Source organism: Empidonax traillii, unplaced genomic scaffold (genome assembly GCF_003031625.1).
Source record: "Empidonax traillii isolate 1590-97213 ecotype Southwest subspecies unplaced genomic scaffold, ASM303162v1 scaffold165:size1224784, whole genome shotgun sequence".
In the NCBI taxonomy this organism is placed as follows: Eukaryota; Metazoa; Chordata; class Aves; order Passeriformes; family Tyrannidae; genus Empidonax; species Empidonax traillii.
The window spans coordinates 998,337-1,019,922 of NW_020955358.1; the positions used below are offsets into that span (position 1 = coordinate 998,337).

The following is a 21,586-nucleotide window of genomic DNA, read 5'->3' on the forward strand; positions in this document are numbered from 1 at the left end:
AGAACCTTGGCACGAAGGGCTGTGCCCTTCTGGTGCCCAGGTGTGTTCAGGGGCAGGGACGTCAGTTCCCAGCTGCTTGGAAGACGATTCCCTTGTTGTTCCCTTTCCAGACTGTGATGGTTCGGCTGCTGCCGGCCTCTCTGTGCCCTTCCAGCCTTGCTGCTGGAAGGAGCCGAGGATGGAGCTTTCTCGGAGGAAGTGTTTGCGTTGGGAGGGCAGACCCTGGGATTCAAAGCCTCCCACCCTCCTGCTGTGATAGCAGTGTCTGGCTAATACGTTTCGCCGTGTCCGTGATGATGTGGGTTGGTGTCGGTGTTCGGCAGTTGGGGTTGCAGGGAAATCGTCCGTTTTCGGGGGGGGGGTGTTACGAACGCTGGCGCAGGAGGAACGGCTCGAGGGTTGTGGGATAAGAACACCCCACCGCTCTCCGTGTCTCAGGCAGGGGAGGAAGCCCAACGTCCGACCGGGAGATCCGAGCCCTGCCTGCCGCGGTAGCCCTGAGGGGAATCCCGCCTTGTCCCTCCACGCCGTAGCGGCCGGGGCCGGCAGGGGGCGCTGCGGCGCCGGGCGGCGGCGGGGGCGGGCGGGGCGGGACGCCATTGCGTTGCTATGAGCTGTCGCTCCCCCTGCGGCGGCGGTGGCGGCGGCGGCAGCGGGCGGACCGGGTGCTGATCCTGCTGCTTGCCTTCCTCCCGCCTGGTTCCTGGATCCAGCCGCCTGCCTGCCTGCCAGCCTGCCTGCCGCGCGGGCCGGGCTGTCCGTCCGGCGGCCTGGTGTCACTAGCGGGGCGGGGAGGATGAGCACGGCGGGACCGGGCGGCAGCATCATCAGCGCAAGCAGCAGCCGCTGCCGCGGCGGCGGGGCCGGTCACTGAGCGAGCAGCACCGCGGCGGACGCAGGGCATGGAGCCCCAGCCCGGCGCCTCCCGCCCCGCCGCCGACGAGGAGGAGGACGGCGGCGGGTCCGGCGGGCAGCCGGAGGCGCTGTCGCTGGAGGAGATCCTGCGGCTCTACAACCAGCCCATCAACGAGGAGCAGGCGTGGGCCGTGTGTTACCAGTGCTGCGCCTCGCTGCGCGCCCGCGCCCGCCGCGGAGAGACCCCCGCCGGCAGGCCGGGGGCGGCGGCCGCGCACCTCCGCGTCTGGCGGGACGGCGCCGTCACCCTGGAGCAGGACGAGCCCGACCGGCCGTCCCCGCCCGCCGCAGGTAAGGCCGGGGGTCCGCCAGCCCCGCTCAGCCCCCGGGCACAGCGGCCGCACCAGCCGGGGTCGGCCGCCCATCTCCATCAGCCTTTGTCCGGCAGGGGACGGTCCTTCCCGCCGGAGGGTCGCGATGGGAGAGCGCTTGGCTCCTCGGCCGTGCCGGGGGCGGTGGGGGAATCTGCATGTGTGTGTGTGTGTGTCCGTGTCCCTGCAGGATCTGGGTGTCGTGCGTGGAAAGGTAGAACCCGCCGCCTGGGATGCGGTCGCCTGCGTGCGGGCACGGGCGGGCGAATGCGGGTTCGGTGTTTTGTAATTGCGTCGTCTCTCCTGGTGCGTAATCCCGTGTCATCCGCGCACCGGGAGCGCCTGCTCTTGGAGGCTCCCCGCTCCTGGGGCTCCTCCGGCCGTGCCCTGCATCCCGCAGGGGCTCCCGGAAACAGCTTGGCATCAAAAGGCACCTAATAGAAATAGATCGATTTAGATGTGTGCTGACATTAAGTAAGTGAGAAAGCCGTGTTCAGGGGCTTAGCACCTGCCATCTGTTTCGTTAAAATACCCAGGAAAGCGTATCTTGCATTGGAAAGGAAAATGAGGGCACAGGTCTTTTCAGCATTTCAAACCTTTTGATTATGAATGCGGAAAGCAGTAGTTTTTCTTGGAAGTAAAGCTTGATTTCTGAAAAGAAATTAAAGCCGGGCAGCAGAGGGATCACATGCATAGTTGGTTATCACATACATGGTGATATTCCCCAATAACAGCCTAGTTCACATTCGACGTCACAGAATTTTCGGGGAAGACAGAGGTTTTGGCATTTTAAAGTTGTGTGAAGCAGAAGGCAGTGGTAAATTCACAAAATGGGGTTAATGGAGCCCTCAGCATTTGGAACACGGATATTATGCCTGGTGTTACAGTTTAATGAAGCCTTTTAATACAATGCCTGTCTGAAAAGTCTTTTAGTTGAGATTTGCAGTAATCCAGTTTGGTTTTTAGAGGTACATGCAAATATCAAAATATATGCAGTGGAAGAAGTGGCATGGTTTTGTTCTACAATTGTAATGAGTCTAATAATGACTTCCATTTAAATGTGATCTAGTGTGCTTTTAAAATTGTTTTAAAAACCAGGTCTTTGTAATGTTATTTAAATGCCAGACCAACACCCAGAAATTCCAGGAAAATGCTTTCCTGACCAAGACATCTGCATGTCACAAGTACATTGAAGAGTTCTGTATTGCATTATTGTGTGCTGCTTTTGCTAACAGTCTTATGAGATGATATCAGACTTCTTCCTTTCTCTTTCTGACTGGAGGAAATATATTGGTTTACTATGTGTTGCTTTCTTTTTTTGCTTTCTTTCCTTGCTATTGGTGGGCTTGTTCTATTTCCTCTTACAGTACATCTTTACTGGAAGGTGTTAGATATACTCAGATATAAAGTTCAGGCCCCTCACTGATACCCAGCATGTTTAGTTTATGCTAAAGCTGCGTGTCACATCTGCATTACTCTTTGAAAATGTTTTAGTTAACATGTGCTGACCTGCGTATGTTGATACCGCATTTAAATTTTTGGATGGAAGAGACCTTTTTTATCTTCCATCTTTGTCTATTTTTGTCTCTTTTTTATCTTTTGTTTTTAAATATTTTTATTGTATGTTTTATGTTGCATATTGGCTGACAACACATGCATGTGTTTATTTGTTGAAAATCTTAGAGTGTGTGTATATAAAAATAAAGATAACCAGTCTGCTAAGACCTCCCAGGGAAGCACGAGAGGGGAGCTATCCCAGGGAGAGAACCCCCTCTGGTCCACATAATAGAAAAGGGGAGGAGGGGAGTTTTCTACCAGATGTCCCTAAACCATACTCAGTGATCCTGCATTTCCATCAGCCGCAGGCTGGTAGGTGCCTGGATTTGAAAGGAGGCAGTATTCCTTCTGGGATCCTCTCCCTGCTCCTGGCCTTCCAAATCTCCCAAACTTTGAATAGACTGTGGAAATATAGGCCATTGCTCACCCATCAAGGTTTCACAAAGGATTTTATACGTTCTTTGATTTGTGAAACCTCTAGCAGGTTTTCACTGGAAACTGTCATGTAAGCGGTACAGTGAATGTTGTTAATTCATGATACTGAATATTGAGGAGCTGACAGTAGGCTTGCTTCTGGTTGGTATCTTTTGAAATGTTCCCGTTGTTTTCCTTATTGCTCACTGCATTCTCCTTAGGTGATGATTAATGAGCTTCCTGAGCCAATTTCATCTTGAGCATCTCAAGGCTTATGTATTCTGCATTGTAGCAGTGAGAGCTTAGGAAGAACCACTGCACTGGTGCTGTGTCTTGGGGAGCAGTATAGCGAAGCATAAGCCCTGAACTTGTCTGGTCACTTTAATTTTGCTCCTGAGATATAAATTAGGAGTTCTCTTAAAAAGAATTACTGGTTATGTAGAAACTGATGGTAGTTTTCCAAAGCAGTTTCTTGTGAAACAGTTTTCCAGTTAATGCACAATATTTGAAATTCCAAGTAACAATACATAGAAATTGAAGAAAATGTCCTTGAGATAGGAAACAAAGATGAGTTTCGCTGATAGTGGGGCAGAAAAAACGCCACTGGAGTTGAATCACTGTCCTTAACCACAACCAGGGACTGATTCTCAAATCTTTCCAGTTTTATCTGTGTGATCTATTAATATTTGGTTAGCTTGTTAAAAAGCAAGGTTTTGGTTAAAAGGAAGTAAAAATATTAAGGATGAAAATGCCACTCCTTTATTAATTTTCATGTAACCATTAATATTACCTGAATCCCTGGCAAAAGGAGGATCAGAAAGTATTCCTGCTAATTGTTTTCCTGCCTTTGTATTTCAGACAATTTAGATTTAAATGCCCGTGTCAGGAGGTTTGTTAGAGCAATAGGGGTTCTGCAAGTTAAAGCTCCGGGTTGTAAATCTGTTTTGTTCTAGTGATACGTAAAAAATGTATAGCTGTAGGTTGGTGCATAGGTTTGGATAATTCACAGGAACAAATACTGGCTGTTAGTTTCTGTTTTAGTAAACAACAGAATCCTGTGTGGGCAAATAAAGGAGTCCCCGAAGAATGGTGTCTTTGGGTAGCGAACATTCGGGCTTTGTCCGGGGTTGTGAAGAGCGATGTGATCAGTCACGCCTGTCAGTGGGGCTCGGGCGAAGTCAGCAGCAAATGCAGCCGTGTCACAGAGTTTGCTCTAGAGACGCACCCGAAGCGATGCTTTTACAGAGCAGTGCAAACCTTATTGCTTTTACAGAACCAAAGTAAGAAACAAACATGGAAGCGCAAGAAAACCCAAAGAATTGCTCACTGTGGTCATCTTAGTATGGATCATGGTAACTGTGTGTCATCTGAGTACCACAGAAACATGGGTTGCTTAGAAATACCCGCGAAAAAGTTGGACATATAGAGTAGAATGTATTTTAACTGATGGGTGTTTTAGCCATCTCTTTGTTACATGCAATTTATACAAAAAGAGGTAAGGGTGGCATCTCGTGAAGTGCCAGATGCAATAAAAATTACTTCTGAATGAGCTAAAACATTTGGGGTAGACGTGTTTTGACTTCTCTGAGCTCTCTTGCAGAACCACATTTACAATGTGCTTTTATAAACTTGGAGCAATAATGAAATGATAGATGCAGGAACAGAAAACCCACACAAGAGCTGGCAATAAACCTCATGCCCAGTATTCAGTGGCATCCGGATACCTTAGGGCACAGGAGGCTATTTCATTGGCATTGAGCTTTTACTACAAGCTGGATAAGGGGCTTTTGCTTTTCAGCACACTGGCTGTGCCACCTCCTTCCTGCAGGACAGGTTTGGGCATTAGCAGGCTTGGTAAAATGAGAGTTTTCCCCACGTGTTTTGTTAGTGCCAGATCCCTGACTTAGCAAAGGCAGCCCCTGATTCTGGGGATTGCACTGAGCTCCTTAGGAGAAACAGCCGTGAGGATGTTGGAAAGGGGCAATGATGGGTATTTTGAATGCCGAACTGGGCTGACTTCCATCCGCTGGCTGTTGAGGGCTGGCAGGAATGTGGTGCTCCTCAGCCTTCCCTCTCCCTCCTGGGATCGCGCCTCTGTTGGTACTGTCAATGGCTCTTCTTTTGCCTTGTCCTCCAGCCCTAGAAGAGAAAGCACAGACGGAAATTACTGCTGGTCTTATCAGAAGCAAGTATGATGCAGATTTTTCTCTTGGCAGTCTGCCAGATGTTCAGCAGGAGGGCATAATGAATGGAGTATCCTGGCTTTGAATCAAAAAGATCACAGAAAAGTTGACTGCATGGTGGCTTTCACGCGACTTGGAGGGCTCAGGGTGAGACATGCTGGAGAAGAATAGTTTATGTTGTCTTGGCAGTTTTAATGACCTTTGTGTCATTCTTACACCCTTGTTGTGCCCAAGTATTGGAGGGCAGTGTGGAGAAGTATAGGGCAAATAAATGCAAATTCAGTTTGTGTGAATCAAGACATTCTCATCTCTCAGTTGCTTGTGGACCAAGAGGAAAAACAAGCGTGATTTTTAGAGGAAAATGAATGTACTGACACTTTCCTTCTAATTTTATTGACCCTTTCTGAAGATGGTAGATGAGAGTAGCCTTTCTTGCTGTTTAAGTTTCAAAAGAGGTGTTGCTATGAATAATGCTAAAATAAAGAGTAACTCTAGAATGCTGACTTAATTATGCTCTGAATTTGGGTTTAGTTCAGTGGTATTAAGATACATCTCTATTTAAAAATAGTGAGGCTTGATGTATTGAGCCTCACTTTATCCCCCAAGAGTTTTAAGATAGAAATCTATGTAAGTATGTTAATGTTGGAAGTCAAGGTAGGAAGAAAATAGTACTAGACAGCACAGAGGAGCCTTGGTGAGTTGATGCTTTTTTTTATCTCTGCATGCTCTACTGATCTGTGAAAAAAGAAAGCTTAGGCCTTATTTATGCCAGGCTTTCTTTCATCAGAGTGGTTCCCAGTACATAAGTGTGAATTGGAAGGCCTCCAGTCATGGCTTATGCTGATGCATCCCATGCACCAGGGGTTACATGGACTCTCTGTGAATATTTGCAGGTGCTGGAGGTCCTGTTTTAGGCATCTCTGGTGGAAGAGGACAAAATAAGCAAAGGAAAGACCTGGGCATAACAAAACAATGTATTTGACTAAAAAAAAGTGCGTATTTCAAATGCCTGCACAAAAGAAATGGAAGGAAGTTTCCAACAGTGATAGGTGACCACTTCTCCATACAAATACCTATACTTGTATAGAGAAATGTTGAAGATGGCAAATAGGCAGTGAAGGAATGAAGTCTGATTTGGTGTTATCTGAAAACCGCACTGTTTCCTAAGGAAAAAATAAGAACTTTGAAAGAAAAACTTTGAGTAATTGTGGGCTCCTGGTATTAATAATGACTTTAAGTAAGATAACACAGTTGTAATTTAACCGAGGTTTTCCTGGCTAATGCAGTAAAAATGTTGCTGTAGAAAGGCAAGTGGAATTTTAGTTGTCATTGTTAACATTGACTGAAAAGTGGAATGAAAAATAAGACATCTGCCATGATGTTGCAGAGAGTTATCATGTCCCTGTGTGGCATCACTGGAGAAAGAACAAAGTTTGGGTTTTTTTGGCTAAAAACCATGGGTGATGGAGTCTAGCTTCAGGGCTGGCTGGAGGTGATGGTTTACCCCACAGTACCCAGTAAGAAGTGATGGGTAGGACTGGGGTCGCGCAAGAAGAGCTTTGGAAATGAAGACAGTAACAGTGTATGATGTGACAGAGGGAGAGCGAGAGAAAGTGCCTTGAACAGGATGATTCAGAGAGCAAGACGAGATCAGAGTGACAGGCAGTGCAAATGACCCGCATGGCAGCAGCGCTGAGAATGAGCCTTACCCAAGTGTGAGCATGTTTGCCAAGTGTGCAGTAGGTATGTTGCAGGTGACAAGAGGATTAAAGGCACATAACAACCTGGATTAATGTTGGAAATGAACATATCTTTATGAAATTGGGGAAGCTTTTTCTTAGTATCTGTTAAAAGGAAACTGAGGAGTGTTTACTCTTTGTTTCTGAATCAATTTATCACATTACAGCATTGGATCCGGTAAGGAGACAAAAGGAATATTGTACCATTCCCGATAAAACCTTAAGCTAGCTTTGTGACACATGCAACTAGGAGTGTGTTACTGAATTTTATTACTGTGCACTTTAAGAGGAACAAAAGAAGATGAGTCACTTTGTTCAGTGTAAACACAAGACTGCAAAGACATAGCCAAGGTAGAAAAAGAATTAAAAGAACTCCTTTTTCATATACTTGAGAGAGTTTATTCACAACTGGTGAAAGTTTTTAACAGATCCAGCAGTGCTGTTACCAATTTAGAAAAGCTGTGACTTGCTTGAAAGTCCAGATCCATCAAACATGATGAGAGAAGCTGCTGGTGACTTCAATGAAGTCAGAATTCTGCCAGGAGCACACTTACTTGTTGGATGAGCACACAGTTGGGTAGCTCCAGGAAAAATGAGAATATGATTAGAGTAACAGAAATTTTAAAAAATAAAAATGAAAATTGAGACACATAAATTCTGCAAATTCACGCTTTTTTTGTGAAGGGTTGATATCTGGACAGGCCAGAGGAAAGTGAATGTAATATCTGTATTTACACATCTACAGAAGAGACTGGCAGCTATGAATAGAGCTCAGCAGCACTCAGAGATGTGGATCTACCTCAGCATTTTCTTAGAGTAACAAAAATTGATGTGATCTATAGGGAAGTTTAGAGATTTTCTAAAGAAGGTGAGCAGTGGAACACAGAAAAGTTGCATGGTGAGCACAGGCTTATGCAGAGTAGAAATGAGACAAGTGACTATTTAATTATATATTAGAAGGTAGCAGTAAGGTAGCATGGATTTGTTAATTTGCAATTTAAAAAATATTTTTATTACAAAGTTTAACAGAGTATTAACACATAAGACCTTTTAGTCATTCATTACCTTTGCTTTGTGCGATTTACAAGAGGATTGCCTGTGACTGTACAAAATGAGGAGTAATTTAAGTGAAGTGTTGAATGGAGAAAAATGAAGGCATGAAAAAAGATTGACACAGGGCCGGAAAGTCCTGACTGCCTTTGGTCTAGAAACTTCTCTAAGAATTTTCTTTGTATTCTCTTACAGTTTTTACAATTTCTTTCTCTTTCCTTCCTCAAGCAGAGAAATGAGCCATATAATTACTAGGTCATCAGCTGTAGGCTGATACAGAAATCATGAGTCACAACCAAAAAGCCACAAGCTCTAAAAACTCATCCCATTTCTCGTTGCCTTCTAATTACAGTTTAAAGGAAGGTTTTGTTGTTCCTCAAAGTGTGTTTTTCTTAAAAAAGTGGGGCTCTGTGCTTGATGCTCTGAGGGGTCTCTTATTACCTCTCCTAATCCAGTCTGCTTCCTTCCATTTGCTCGTGTTCTTGACCTTCTTCCCTGCATCTTGATGTCTTACTCATAAGCTACACTTTCCCTATATTTGTCATTGTCACCTTTTTTTCTATTTCTCTTTATCATGCAAGTTTTCACTGTCCTCTTCACTTTATCTTGTAATATCATCCTTAGCCAGAATTCTGGCTCACTCCTCCTACATCAGTGTTTTCCTCTCCCTTCATTTAATTATGAATCCTGTTCTTTGCATATTCATCTCTTTTTCTGGTGTTGCATGGTTTCCTTTGCTGTCTTTTTGCATTCCTTTTCCTTTTATTGGTACTCATCCTGACTCTTGTATTGATGAACTTGTCAGATTTTGTAACTAATCTGACTAGTTTCAGATAGTTACCAGCTCTCCAGTTTTTGGTAACTCTAAAGTTCCCAAAGCTCCAGGTTCTGCAATCAGATGATGAAATGGGAGTCTGAACTTCTTTTTTTTTTTTTTTTTTTTATTGGAAGAGTTCCTCATTCTCTTAAGGGCAGAGAAAAGCTTATTATTGTAGCTACAGTGACTCTTGAAGATGTAAAAGCTAGAATGCAAGTAGAAATTCAACTTGATTTCACTCTAAACCTACAGAAGTGGGCTGTGACATTTAATTATAATCTTAATCTTTAACAGAAAGTGAGTTTCAAGTTTGTTGCCAGTGCATACATCAGCCACACTGTTGCCAGAAAATCAGTGTTTATAATTTCAATTCTGCGAGAAGCTGTCTTTAAGGAAATGCCTGTGGATCTGAGCACAGGAGTCTGAGACACTAGAGGAAGGGTAGGGAGATGCTCTGAGCTTCGGGGCTCTTAAAGAAGCTGGTTATAGCTGAAACAGCGGCCGTGTGATTGTGGTGTCACGTCACTAACGTCAACTCTGTACCTTAATTTTTCTTCAGATGGGATTGCAAATGGTTTTGCACATCCCACATACTTTCCTACAAATATTTTTTGTGTCAATCCATCCTAACATACTGAATTATTTATTTTTCTTTCAAAACTAAGTCTTAAATGTGTGCTTCTTACCAGTGGCAGCAGTACAGGAAGCTCCTGCCTTAAGAGGTGAGACAGTGTTCCCTAGTGCTTGATGAAAGTTTGTCATAACTCCTCTTGTTGAGAGTTTGATATAAGAATGATTTTCAAATAGAAATTTTTAAGAACAAAAAATGCATTTGAAGGTTTGGGATTTCTTTTCTCTTTTTTTTTTTTTTTTTTTTTCTTTTCCCTGGCAAATGTGTCTCTCTGAAGCCTGGTTTCAGAAATACAGGAAACCTCCAATGTAAGTCACTTTTCTTCTTACAAAAACTTCACTTTTTGCATTCAACAAGCTGAGGGTGAAAAATCATATTATCTTCCAAACTGTAGTTTGTTTATAAACTGAAGTTGACAGTTAAAATTATGCTGTTTACTAGTAATGAATGTATTAGCTGCTATTTGAAAGCTGTCATGGAAGATTATTGTTGAATGTTTTTTTGGCAGTAAGAGTGGTGGAAAAGCTACACAGATGAATATCTAGTTGAATGGTTCTGAAGTCTGGAGAAGTCTGCATTTATCTTAAGAAGCAGCAGCTGAAATAATCTTTCAAGACTTCACCTATTTATCAGAGAAACACTTAACAGTGCTTGCAGACAGAGACTATTCTATGACTTCTTTTAGGTTTTTTTTTTTCTCGCAGTGCAAATGAAGAAAGTGTGACCCTTAGGCTACATTTATGAGTTTCAGCTTTTTCAATCATGTCAGCTGAAGAGGAAAGAAATTTCTACCCCAGCCAGTATAAATAAAACCAGTTTAAGTAAATCGGTTTGTAGGGGCCATATAAAAGCTAATTCATTTCAATCTTGATAGATGTATGTAAGTGCGTTAACAGTATTGTTAATTATCTCTTCTGAAATGTAGTAAATGCCTGATGGAGGGTGTCCACAGGCCACTGCAAACACCTTGGGGAAATCTGTTAAGTGTATAGCTGGACTCAGGGTGTAGAGAGGCATATGGAATGGTATGGTTAATAATTTCCATAACACAGCACATATTATAATGTTGTAAGTCACTTAGTAGTTTGCACCTGTCTAGAATACTGTCTGCGGTGCATTTGAACTGGTGTGAGGCTTAAACTACTTGTTATTCCCCCTTCCTGCCCCAGCACATGCAATCATGACAATACTGATAGTAGCATCTATGAAATAAGGAAACTTTCCAGAATTTGAGTGCTTTTCCTTGAAGAACAGCTTTCATGGAAGTTAATGAAAGATCTGTCAAAGGAGCTGCAAGATAAGCGTCTTGCTGTTACTTTCAGAAATTCCAGTTTTGTCTTTCTTGGTTTGGTCTGGGCTGATTTATTTGTTTTCTACGCTTCAGCATTTGTTTAGGACTTCTATTGAAAGGATCTTTATAGGATCTCAGCAGTGTTATGAGGTGTAGCAATGTGTACTTTGGGCTAATGAGAGGACCTAGTGGACAGTTTGACTTCTGTTCCTATAAGAGATGCAAGTCCAGATATTTTAAATTATCAGGTGGTTGCAAACGTTGGTGGCCTGCTGTATGCTAATGCATCGTTATAGGTTTAAAATACTAATTTTCTATCAAGTAGTAGTTTTTTAAAAAAATAATACCTTTATCCAGAAAAGGCAGCATGTGCTATTTTGTTTTTCCTATCTTGACTACATTTCTGTGAATTAGTCTTGTATCATCTTCTATCATGGAGAGACATTGTTTTGGTCATCTATAATGGGAGTTTCACAAAAATAGTCCCTGACATTAATAAATCTGCTAATAATCATAGGGGTAGTTAAAAAACATTCTCAGTAATTTTCTCCCATTTACAGCAATCATATGAATGTTACCATTTTAAACAGAATAAAACGTTTTATGTGACTCTCAAAGTGAATCAACCAGAGGCACCAGTCCTTTTGAAAAGATAATGTGTGATGCCAAAGCCGCCTTTTAAGTCACTCTTCTGCTTTTTGTTTTGAAGTCAGACACCAGCGTTAAGCATTCAGCTTACACTGGCAACAGTTCAGAAGGAAGGTAAACAACTTTCACTCTGCTGGGTGGATGTTCCCTGTTCATTCAAGATGTGTTTAACCTTTAGTTTTGAAGGGAAGGTGACCAGTTCAGTACGAAAAATTAAGCTTTTTGTCAATACAGGTGACTCTCTCTCAGTGCTGAGTGCTTTGCGTGCTCTTCACGTGTAACATGGAGTCAGTATGATCACTCCTCTTTGCAAACATTGTGCTAACCAGTTGGTTGAGCCTCCTTGGGCTCGTCAGCCAGTCTGATAAAACAGTCCCTCCAGTTGTGGCTACAAACTGCAGACTTTTCCTAACTATTGCTGTAAATCCTTGGCAACCATCCCCTGGAACATATACTCTCAGAGCACTCACAGTCAAGCAAATGCATCCTTTTCTAGTTTTTGAGCACGTGAGGACTTGGAATTATGCCATCGGGCCTAAAGTCACAGGTTTTAAACAAGCAGTGTGAGTGCAGTGCAGCCAAAAACCTAAGACAAAAAGAGTAAAATTGAACTGTGTGTTTTGAAATTAGGTTTTGTGTAGGTTCCCTTCTAAATGGATAGATTTAACTTTCTTGAATATAATTTTTCCAGCAGAAAATCATCCTGTCAGAATGACTTCACTATACTTTGATAAGTATTATTAATACAAAATTATAAACTTGCTGCTTTTAGTGACGATAGTTTCCTAATATACTGTGAAATTTCAGTCTTCTTTTTGTAAGCTACCAAGACACTTCTGTGTGAAGCTGGTTTGTATTTGAGAAAATTGAGATTTCAATTTGGTGAAACAGTTCAGAAACTTAATTTTTCTATATTATACAAATTCCAAAGTGATGTTCCTGAACTCTGAGGAAATGCAAAAAATTACAAGAGGGACTTACAAAAATAGTACCGTAATGCTCCAACTTTAATTTGCTTGAACTTTGTGTTGTTGAACTCTTTGATATCCCAGAAGTATTAGATGAAACAGTGGCTTTTCCCTGGTTTATGAATTAATGTTGTTTTTTCTCTTGAAATAATTATTTGCTACTGCTTAATTTAAGCCAGTGTGTTTTCATGTTCCCTCCATGGCCAAGCATCAGTCATAAAATTTAAATAATGAACCAAGGCATTAAAGGCACATCTTTTTAAAAGGGAGTATTGTGAAGGATCCAAATAAAAAGGGTAGGGCCTTCTTGTTGTTAATTCTGTGATGCATTCATAATAATAGCATTATTGAAATGTGTGATTCAAGTAAGACAAAGAATATTTGGCAATTATTTAAAAAAAAAACCCTCAAGTTTTTAGTTTAATTTTGTTTCATATTCTTTTACTTAATCTGAAAACTTTTTTTTTTCTGTTACAGGTAAATCAGGCCGTTTACACTGCACGGAAATGGAGGTAAGAGAAATACTCTGTGTTGTCTACTAGTGCTGATTTAGCTCACCTCTTTTCCATTAACTTACAGTGTAGAAGTGGTGCACTTATTCTATGTACTTACCATTGCAGAGTTGTACTGTGTATTGTATTTATGACTTTTGTTGACAGCTGCATCAATGTGTCTTAACATGGGATGTTTAGTCTCAGGAACATAGGGAAGTAAGGCTGAGTTGTTTTTCAGAAACGAGATGAGAGATATGCTATTCAGCCAATGTAATTTCATTTGATACTAATTTCTTTAAAAAATAGGCATATTTTTAGCAGAATATTTAATTTAGGTAACTTCTGTTGGATAAATTCTCCTGTTTTACTTACTTTAGGAAGGAATAATTGGCCATGGAATAAATACTTTGTATTTATGGAGTGGCTTGGTGATTATTGACAACCTGAGAATTTGGATGGAAGGAGAGAATACAAGTTATCTCAGGGTTGTTTGTCCATCTAAATACATCCTGATTTCAGATACTTTTAATATTTCCTTTAATTGATCACTTGCCAATGTTTTGGGGCACAAGATATGTTGTTGTATATCTTACTGGGGTAGCAGTAGAAACACAAATCCATTTAAATCTGCTTCACTTATATCTTGGCCATTATTTAACTCCGTGTCTGATACTAGACTGTGACTTGTGTTGCAGGAGAATGTTCAAACTATCATTTGTCAGATTCATAGATTTAATACAAGACTGAAAGAAAAACTAAATTGAATGTGTAGTTGAACAAGATGTGTAGTCACAGTATAATTTTTGTTACCTTACAGAGTAAATAATATAGTCTACTCCTTAAATAAACTTTTTCAGCAATAAATACAATTTCTGTGTCCTTTGCAGAGTAGCCTTTTCTCACTGCCTTTGAACTTTCTTTGAAATGTAAAACTGAGTTTTTGCTTCAACTGTTCCATCAGTACCTCAGGCTGAGCCTGGAGATGGGACAAGGGAAGCATCTTAATTGGTGGGTTGTCTGCTTTCTCATCAATAATGTATACGAAGGTGACAAACTGCTGTTACCCAGTGGTTTATACAGAGATAAACTGTGCATGATAATGGCTGGTTTAAGGACAAAATGAAAGGCCAGCTGATTCAACTACAAATGGTAAAATGCTAACGCCATCCAGGTTTTTGGAAGTATTATTAAAAATAATCATAAATCCAAAAACATACTTTCTGCAGGACATGGTGTAAGGAGTAATTCTTAACACATGCAAGTACAGAAATTGGAAATAGGTGCATTTTATTTCTTTGTGTGGTTCAGTTTAAGGAAATGCATCCTGGTTTTGTTTCAGCATTTGTAAAATCTCAATTCACAAATCTAGTGCCTTATTTACAAATTATAATCTATTGTGTCATCTGCTTTGCGTACTAAATATCATTTACAATTTTGCTTTGTGCTTTTTAAATGGAAGGTAATAAAAGGCCCTAACACTAAAAATGCAGACAATAAATCTCTGTTAAAATATTTTTAGCAAAACTTAAAATACTTCACTTTGGGAAAGTAAAGTGCTTTTGTTTCAAATGAAGATGTGCAGTAAGAGTCAGTTGGATATGTTATACTCTATCTTCCAAGGGAAAAGAGTTCTTCAGTTTTGATATTTCAAAAATATTTTTTGTTAATAGTTGAAAAGAAAATCAGATTAGAATTTCCCGTGAGACAGAGGCTTCATTTTAAAATGTCTCTAATAAGCAGCACTGTGACCATTAGCATATTGACTCTTCTCTTTATCTCTGTCATTTTGAAGGAGTCTGTGAAGGAGTCAGTGACTTTTTCCTTTCCAAAATTCCTTTGGGGCTACAGCGTTAGACTTGAAGTTGATGATGTTTGTGTTTTTCAGAACCAGGAATTCATCAGAGACAGCTCATCTCACTTTTTTGATTCCTGTGTGAGAGAGTACGGCCTGATTGAACATATTAGAATATGTGGGAAGCTTCATAAAATCTTAACTAATAACAATAATAATTTTTTGCCAGACATCCTGTAAACTATCCTGAATCGACACGCCTTTTATTTCAAGCTAGCAACGTGAATAGTGTGTTAAGTTCAGAGTCCAGGTGCCATAGCCATAATGGGAAGATGGGAATAAGGAATAAGGTGACCTTATTTAATCTGCACCTGCCTGTAACTCTGTTATGTACATAATGATAGCGCTCCTTAGTCATCTCAGCCGAGGTGGTGAAGATTATATAAAATATGCCAGCCTCGTTTGTAAATATTTAGTGCTCATATAGAAAGTATTCTGTGAATGCAAAGTGATTCATATGTAGGAGGGTTTAATTGCCTGTATTTGAAAAGACCCACCTAACTGAGCACAGACCTGTTGTGTATGATTAGTGCAGTTAACCAGTGTGCACACCAGTATAAAGATACACGCAGCCTCTCACGTTTGTTAGGGACTCAGGAGTTAAAGAGCCTGTCCCAAAGAATGGTGAATAAATTGTTCAAGACTGTTCAGTTCATGTCAAATCACTAAGGGAATCAATTGTAGAAGTGTTTTAGGGAGACTTTGTCTGCTCTGTATGCAAATTCTATTCATGAGCTATCAGATTAAAAATCTCAGCGTACAGTGAAAATTATGGTATTTGTCTGTGGAGATAATTTTTTTAACCTTTTCATTGGGAACTTGAAACGTTGACTATATTTCAGATAATCATTCAGGGAAATAAATATATAGGTTATAAGAATATAGTGTTTGCTTTGACACAAATGAGAATATATACCTGTTAGTTTGGTGTATTGATGCAAATAAAATCAACCACTTCTCTCATGCAGATGAAAATAAGAACATGTATTTAATAGCACAGAATGTTAGGATTTCAAAAGAGGTGTCATAATGCCACACCCTTATTAAAGTGTGTTACCTGCTCATAATTCAAGCAGTGTAAAATGTGTATTTAGCATATGCTAATATCTGGGGTTCATTTTTCTATCCGTGTTGAGGGTAAACAAAAGTTTACACTCATTCTGATTGAGGAGTAATTGCTGCAGCAAACAATTCTTGTCATGCACAGTAATAATCACTTTGTTCTTCCTGAGCATTAACCTTATGGTGACAAGGAAGAAGAAATGGCACTGCACAGAGGACAGGCAAAAATGTTTGAGAATTGGTAAAATATGACTGAGCACGACTTGCATCAAAATAAGTTTCGATTATGTACTGAAAAAATAAATTTCTCTGTGAATGCTTGGTTACAAATTTGGTGATTTTATGAACGCTTTTGATTCCTTGTGCTTTTAAGGGGAAAATTAGCAAGCACTTGGAATTGCCTTCTAGAAACTGAAGTAGAATCGTGCATCTTTTCTTGCAAGCATTAATTTGTGCTTGACCATTATGTGGCAGTTCTGATAAGTGAAGCGCTCATCCCTTGATGATGGAATTATCTCTCAGAGAAGCTGCGCATCCAGCCGTGGAGGGACCTGTTATTTTAGATACCTGAAAGACCATTATGCTTGATCACTGATGTGGGGGTTCTGTGGCAGTCAGTCTGACATCCTGGTTTTCCTGAAATACTTCATAGTCACAAAGAAGCAGCTTAACAGACATTTGATTAAATAGTGAACATACAAAAAAGTGTTTTGTAATGAGCTGCTTTTTCAAGAGAAGCTTTGTTTTTTGTAATTCGTTTTCTGGCACATCAGGAGGAGATCGATCTTGGAAAAAAATGGATTTCTAGTGTTTACTTGCTATAAGCTTGGCACATTGCCATTTTCATTCAGCAATTTAATTAGGAATACACAGCAAATATTGGGCTGGAGAACTAATAATGTATTTGACTAAGCTGATTTAGTGATAGTACAATCCTGCCATCTGTCCAGAGTCTCTGAGAGAATTCAGCTGTTCCTTGTAAAGGCTCTGTAATTTTGCAGGTAGTATGATGTGCCTTTATTAATTTACACACCCTAAAGTCACACAGGATTTATTATGAAATCTTCATTCCAGTGATACCACCGATAAACCTCTCAATCAGCTGGGGAAGAGTCCAGAGGAAGATTTCAGCCTTTGGTCTCCTGACAATTTCAGATAAGAGGTGGTGGAAAACAAGGTCTTACAGTAACTTGGATCCCTCCAGGGAAGCTTTTGCCTCTGAAAAACACAAATAACAGAGCATGGAGCATTACATTAGCTGCTGGTGGTAGTGGTGTTTTTTTGATGGGTTTTTTTGGGAGTTAGGTGGGGGGGTGGTGTTTTTGTTTGTTTTTTTTTTTGTTTTTAAAATATCAAAGCACAAAACTATTCCCTGTATAGTTACCCTGTGGTAACTACAGGATTACCTATTTTTTTTTCATGGGATTAAATGGGAAAGTTTGCAAATATAGATTGACTCTGAAAGGTGTCTCAGAGTTTTGGAAGAATAAGATAATTTGTACAGCTCTTTAGTTTTGGCAGAACCCTTTCTATATAAATTCTATTGTATTGTGCTTGAAAAGATACCCATCCTATCAGTGGCATGTTAGCATACCTGTGGTAGCAATCATATGTACTGACTGATAGCTATCACATCAATTATCTGTAAGGTGCTATTTTTTGAGTAAACCAGTGCCAGTGGACGTGTTTGCCTGTCTGTTAAGACCAAGAGAGTAATTTGATGGCTCATTCAAACTGCCGGGGAAAATTAGGCTTTAGATGTTGCTTGCATATGTACAATCTAATGGCCCTTTGTGTTGTCCTTCTTTGTAGTTGTATGTAATAGAAGACAAGTTTAGAGTATCAGTATGAATGCTGTGTTCCATACTTTTTTTTTTTTGCTTGTTATAGGAAATAAATTTTAAACTACAAAACTTAGAACTACATTTCTGATCTGCTAAATCCCTCAAAGCCTTCTGAGATTATATGACATGGTTTGTCTATGAGCTCTGCTAGTTATGAATTTTCTGTTAGAGATGCTATGTTTTCCTGCCTCTTTGTTAACTACCGAACAGTTAATAGTAAAAACATATTCCAAACAGAGTATACTTTCTGTGGATGAATAGAAATGGATAATAGTTCTCAGAGCGGTTGCATGGAGGGAGTTCTTTGTTATTTCTTTAAGTATTTTGCCTAGGGCAAAACTGAGGCAGAATACACCCTAGAGTTCCGTGAATTCAATTTCAGTGATAAGTTTGATCTGATAGTGTTGGCTTTTTGATCTACAGGGGACAAAACCCAACCTAGGCCTTCTGTTCTTGAATATTTCTATTCACTCAGAAGTTCAACATCCACAATGTAAAAAGCGTACAGAAGATATACAGGTGATGAGAATAAGGTATATAAAATGTAGGTTAAATGGCAAATGAAAAGTACACAAAGCAGCTCAATGTCTGAATATTTCTTGTTGTTTACAGTTATTCTTTCCCTGCATCACTTCAGTCTGCATAGCATTTGCTCTTGCAGGGGTGAAGCTGGGAGTACTGAATAGGTTCAATGTCTGGCTTGATTTTTGGGAAGCCAAAGGAAATCAAACTTTAGCACATATTTTGCTTCAGATGAGCAAAGAGCACTTTGGTGATTTGATTAAGTATTCAAATATAATATTGCAATCATTTTTTACTGCATTTTGTCTTCCAGATGTTCTACTTTTGATATTGTAGCTACCTCACTGCAGGACACGAGTAACTTGCTCTGACTGCAGTGGGTATTACTGGTGTTTTATAAAGAACAGACATTGAATGATTAATTTCTTTTAATTTTTTTTGGTAAAATATTATGGTTCTATTAGGTTATTAAATCATCTTAGGAGAAAAAAATTGTACAAACAGACCTTTTGTGTGTGTATGTGTTCCTAATTGGTACCAAATTTTTATGTTTCTGGATGGCCTGCGTTTAGTGACTCTATGACTCTATCACAAGGATCCTTGAAAATCTAAGCAGCATTATTTCAGCAATAACATGCATTATTGGGTTAGTCTAATTTTAACATAGCAAAGATAAACTAATTTCTTGTTAATCAGTTTTGAATATGTTCAGTGGTCAAAGAGGACAGGAACTCAAAGGAACAAAACAGTTGATTTTGCTTCAGCAGTTCAGTTACCAGGTACTGGTTTCCCAATTTAAAAGCAAATATTGCTTTAAATTTAACCATTAGGAAAATGAGGCAAAAATTGAAAGATGAAAATAACAATATCAGTAAGTTTATTTTCAAAATGTGAAAAGAATTGAGAAAAATAGTTGTTTATGAATGATATTAATCCAGAGTGCTCCCATCTGCCTTGTTTAATGACACATACACTCTTCAGTGACAACATATTAATATTGAGTCATTTGTGCTTTGGATGTGCTTAGGGATACTGATCTAGTTCATATAAACTGTTCTTGTATGAAGTAGATCATATTTTAACATTTAAATTCTTATTATCCACTTTTCATATTGCATGTGTTGAACCCCCTGCAATTTATACTTGGGAAAATAACATTATGAAAGGTGTAATGAATGAACAGTAGAGAGTGTGATTAATTTTTATTTAGTCTTCAAGTTCTCTTGCTGCCTTCTGCTATCTTGTCTGTCAGCTGGGAGCAAGAAGAGCGGCTGTCCTCTGGTTGTGATCATGCAGAGGCTCCAATTATGGCAGGAGAAGGGAGGAGAAATGTTGTGTCCCCTCTTAGAATTTCCAAAGGTTACTCAGGGAAAGTACTAAGAGTAAAGTTTAATTGAAATTTTAATAAAATACAATTTTCAGTAGGTTAATTAATAACAGGGCAGGTCATGGTGGTTGCAGAAATTCCCTGTAACACTGTCTTTGAGTGTTCAAAAATCATAAGGCTTATTCTAGCATGCAGTGAGATCAGCAGAAAACAATCTGTTGAAAATACTATGGGGATTTTTTTGTTAGTTTCTAGGTTTTAGTTAGTCCTTACTCAAAAACATTGTTTTTTTTCTTTGCAGTTCTATGACTAAATGTTTTCTTCACATGAACACTTACATGTAGTTTTTTTATCTAAATCACTTGATCTGAGAAGTTGAGACGTTAAACAAAGCAAGATTTGCAGTCGAGCCGTGAGAGTGTTCAGCACTGCATGCCTTCTTTGGCAGAGACAGTATGGAGTTGGTCTAGGGGCTCACTGAGGCAAAAGGGAGTTTTTTGTTAGTTTTGTACTTTCTTTTGTTTGGCTCAACACAGTGCAATTCATTTGAGCTTTTGTTCCAGAGTGAACTTTCTAGCAACTGGTAAGTTTCTGTGCTCCCCATGACCTACCAGTGTGAACATTTTCATCTTAAACTGTTTAATTTTGTCTGCCACTGACATGTCTGTAATGTCAATCATGGGAAAACAAAGCAAGCTCCAAGATCTCTCCTTAATAGCATGAAGGAGAGAATCTGAAAGATGTTCCATGCTGAACTCTTTACTTATCATTTAGTATTGCTGTGTGCTGTAGCAGTAAAATACCTCTATTTACCAAAAGGAAATGCAAAGGGTAAATTAAACACAGAGATAAAATTAGACTGAATTCTAAATGTGTATTTCATCATGTCCCTTTTTTCTATTAACTAGCAGTAATTATGAAGCACCTGTAATGCTGTTAGTACTTCACCCTCAGCAAGAAGCGAAGGTTAAATAATTAACTAGGACAAGGCAAGCTGTTCACACTTAGTAGATTAACTCCTGTTTCATTTAAGAAAGTAAGGCTATTGTGTTAAACTGATAAGTTTTTCTCTTCCACCTATTAGTCCCTAAGCCTGAAACACACTTGTCCAAGTCTCTTGTCTCCATTTCTCACTGTACCTTTACTTCCAACCCTCCCTCTCCTGCTCTCCTTCAAAATCTTTTACAGTTCATTCATTAACTTCCTTTATTTCTCCCTAACCAAAAAGTTAATCATCTGCTTTTGCAGGTGTGTGTTACTGCCTCTGCCCAATATTTGATGATCCCCAGTGTTGCTGAGATGACTCTCTTTTCCAAATGTGTTCTTTCACAGCTCTCTGCTTTCCTGCTTGTTTCTTCTGTTGGTCTTAGTGGATGTTCTGAATTCATTATTTGTCTGCTGTGTATTTTTCGTTGTGTCTTTATCTCCTCTGTTATCTGGACTTGTGATACTACCATTATCTTTGACTCACATCCTTTCCTTTCCTCCAGATGCCTGCCAAATCCTTAATTGCCATCTGCTAAAAGCACCCCTCTCTTCTCTGTTGCCAAGATGATAATTCAGCCTTTATGTCTTTTTGTGTTGGGTTGTCTTGGTTAATGCACACTACCTACCACTTACTCTTTTCTTGGCAGTGAGAAAAATATTTCTTCAAAGTTTTTTGAAAGACTCTCCTTTGGCTGCACTGTGGTTTTGGGATTGCCATATGTTGCTTTTCTCTTTACCTGTGACCTGCGCATTCAGACTCTCTTCTTCCTACTGTTGTTTGTCTGAAGCAGACACTCATTGCAAAGTAAACAAATTGCTCCATCTGGTTTGTTTGCTTAGGAAGATGTGTCATGGATTCTGTTTGCTTTGAAGGACAGCTCTTACAAATGTTTCAGAGAACATAGATGAGAAAAACATGCATGTATTCTTCTAAACTAGGAATTTCAAGCTCCTTCACCTTTGGTGATTGTGAA

General features: G+C 39.9%; 1 protein-coding gene across 5 annotated transcripts in view; it reads left to right on the forward strand.

Moving 5' to 3' along the window:
• The first annotated feature begins 358 nt into the window (after positions 1-358).
• Positions 359-21,586, forward strand: part of SPIRE1 (spire type actin nucleation factor 1) — a 127,985-nt gene continuing 106,757 nt past the window's right edge. For 4 of the 5 annotated variants that reach the window (XM_027885336.1, XM_027885338.1, XM_027885339.1 and 1 more), the window contains exons 1-2: positions 359-1,206; positions 13,002-13,036. In XM_027885336.1, coding sequence (XP_027741137.1) covers positions 903-1,206; positions 13,002-13,036 — 339 coding nt within the window. In that variant the 5' untranslated portion in view covers positions 359-902. The remainder of the gene's footprint in view (positions 1,207-13,001; positions 13,037-21,586) is intronic. The other variant, XM_027885337.1, reaches the window with a different exon arrangement.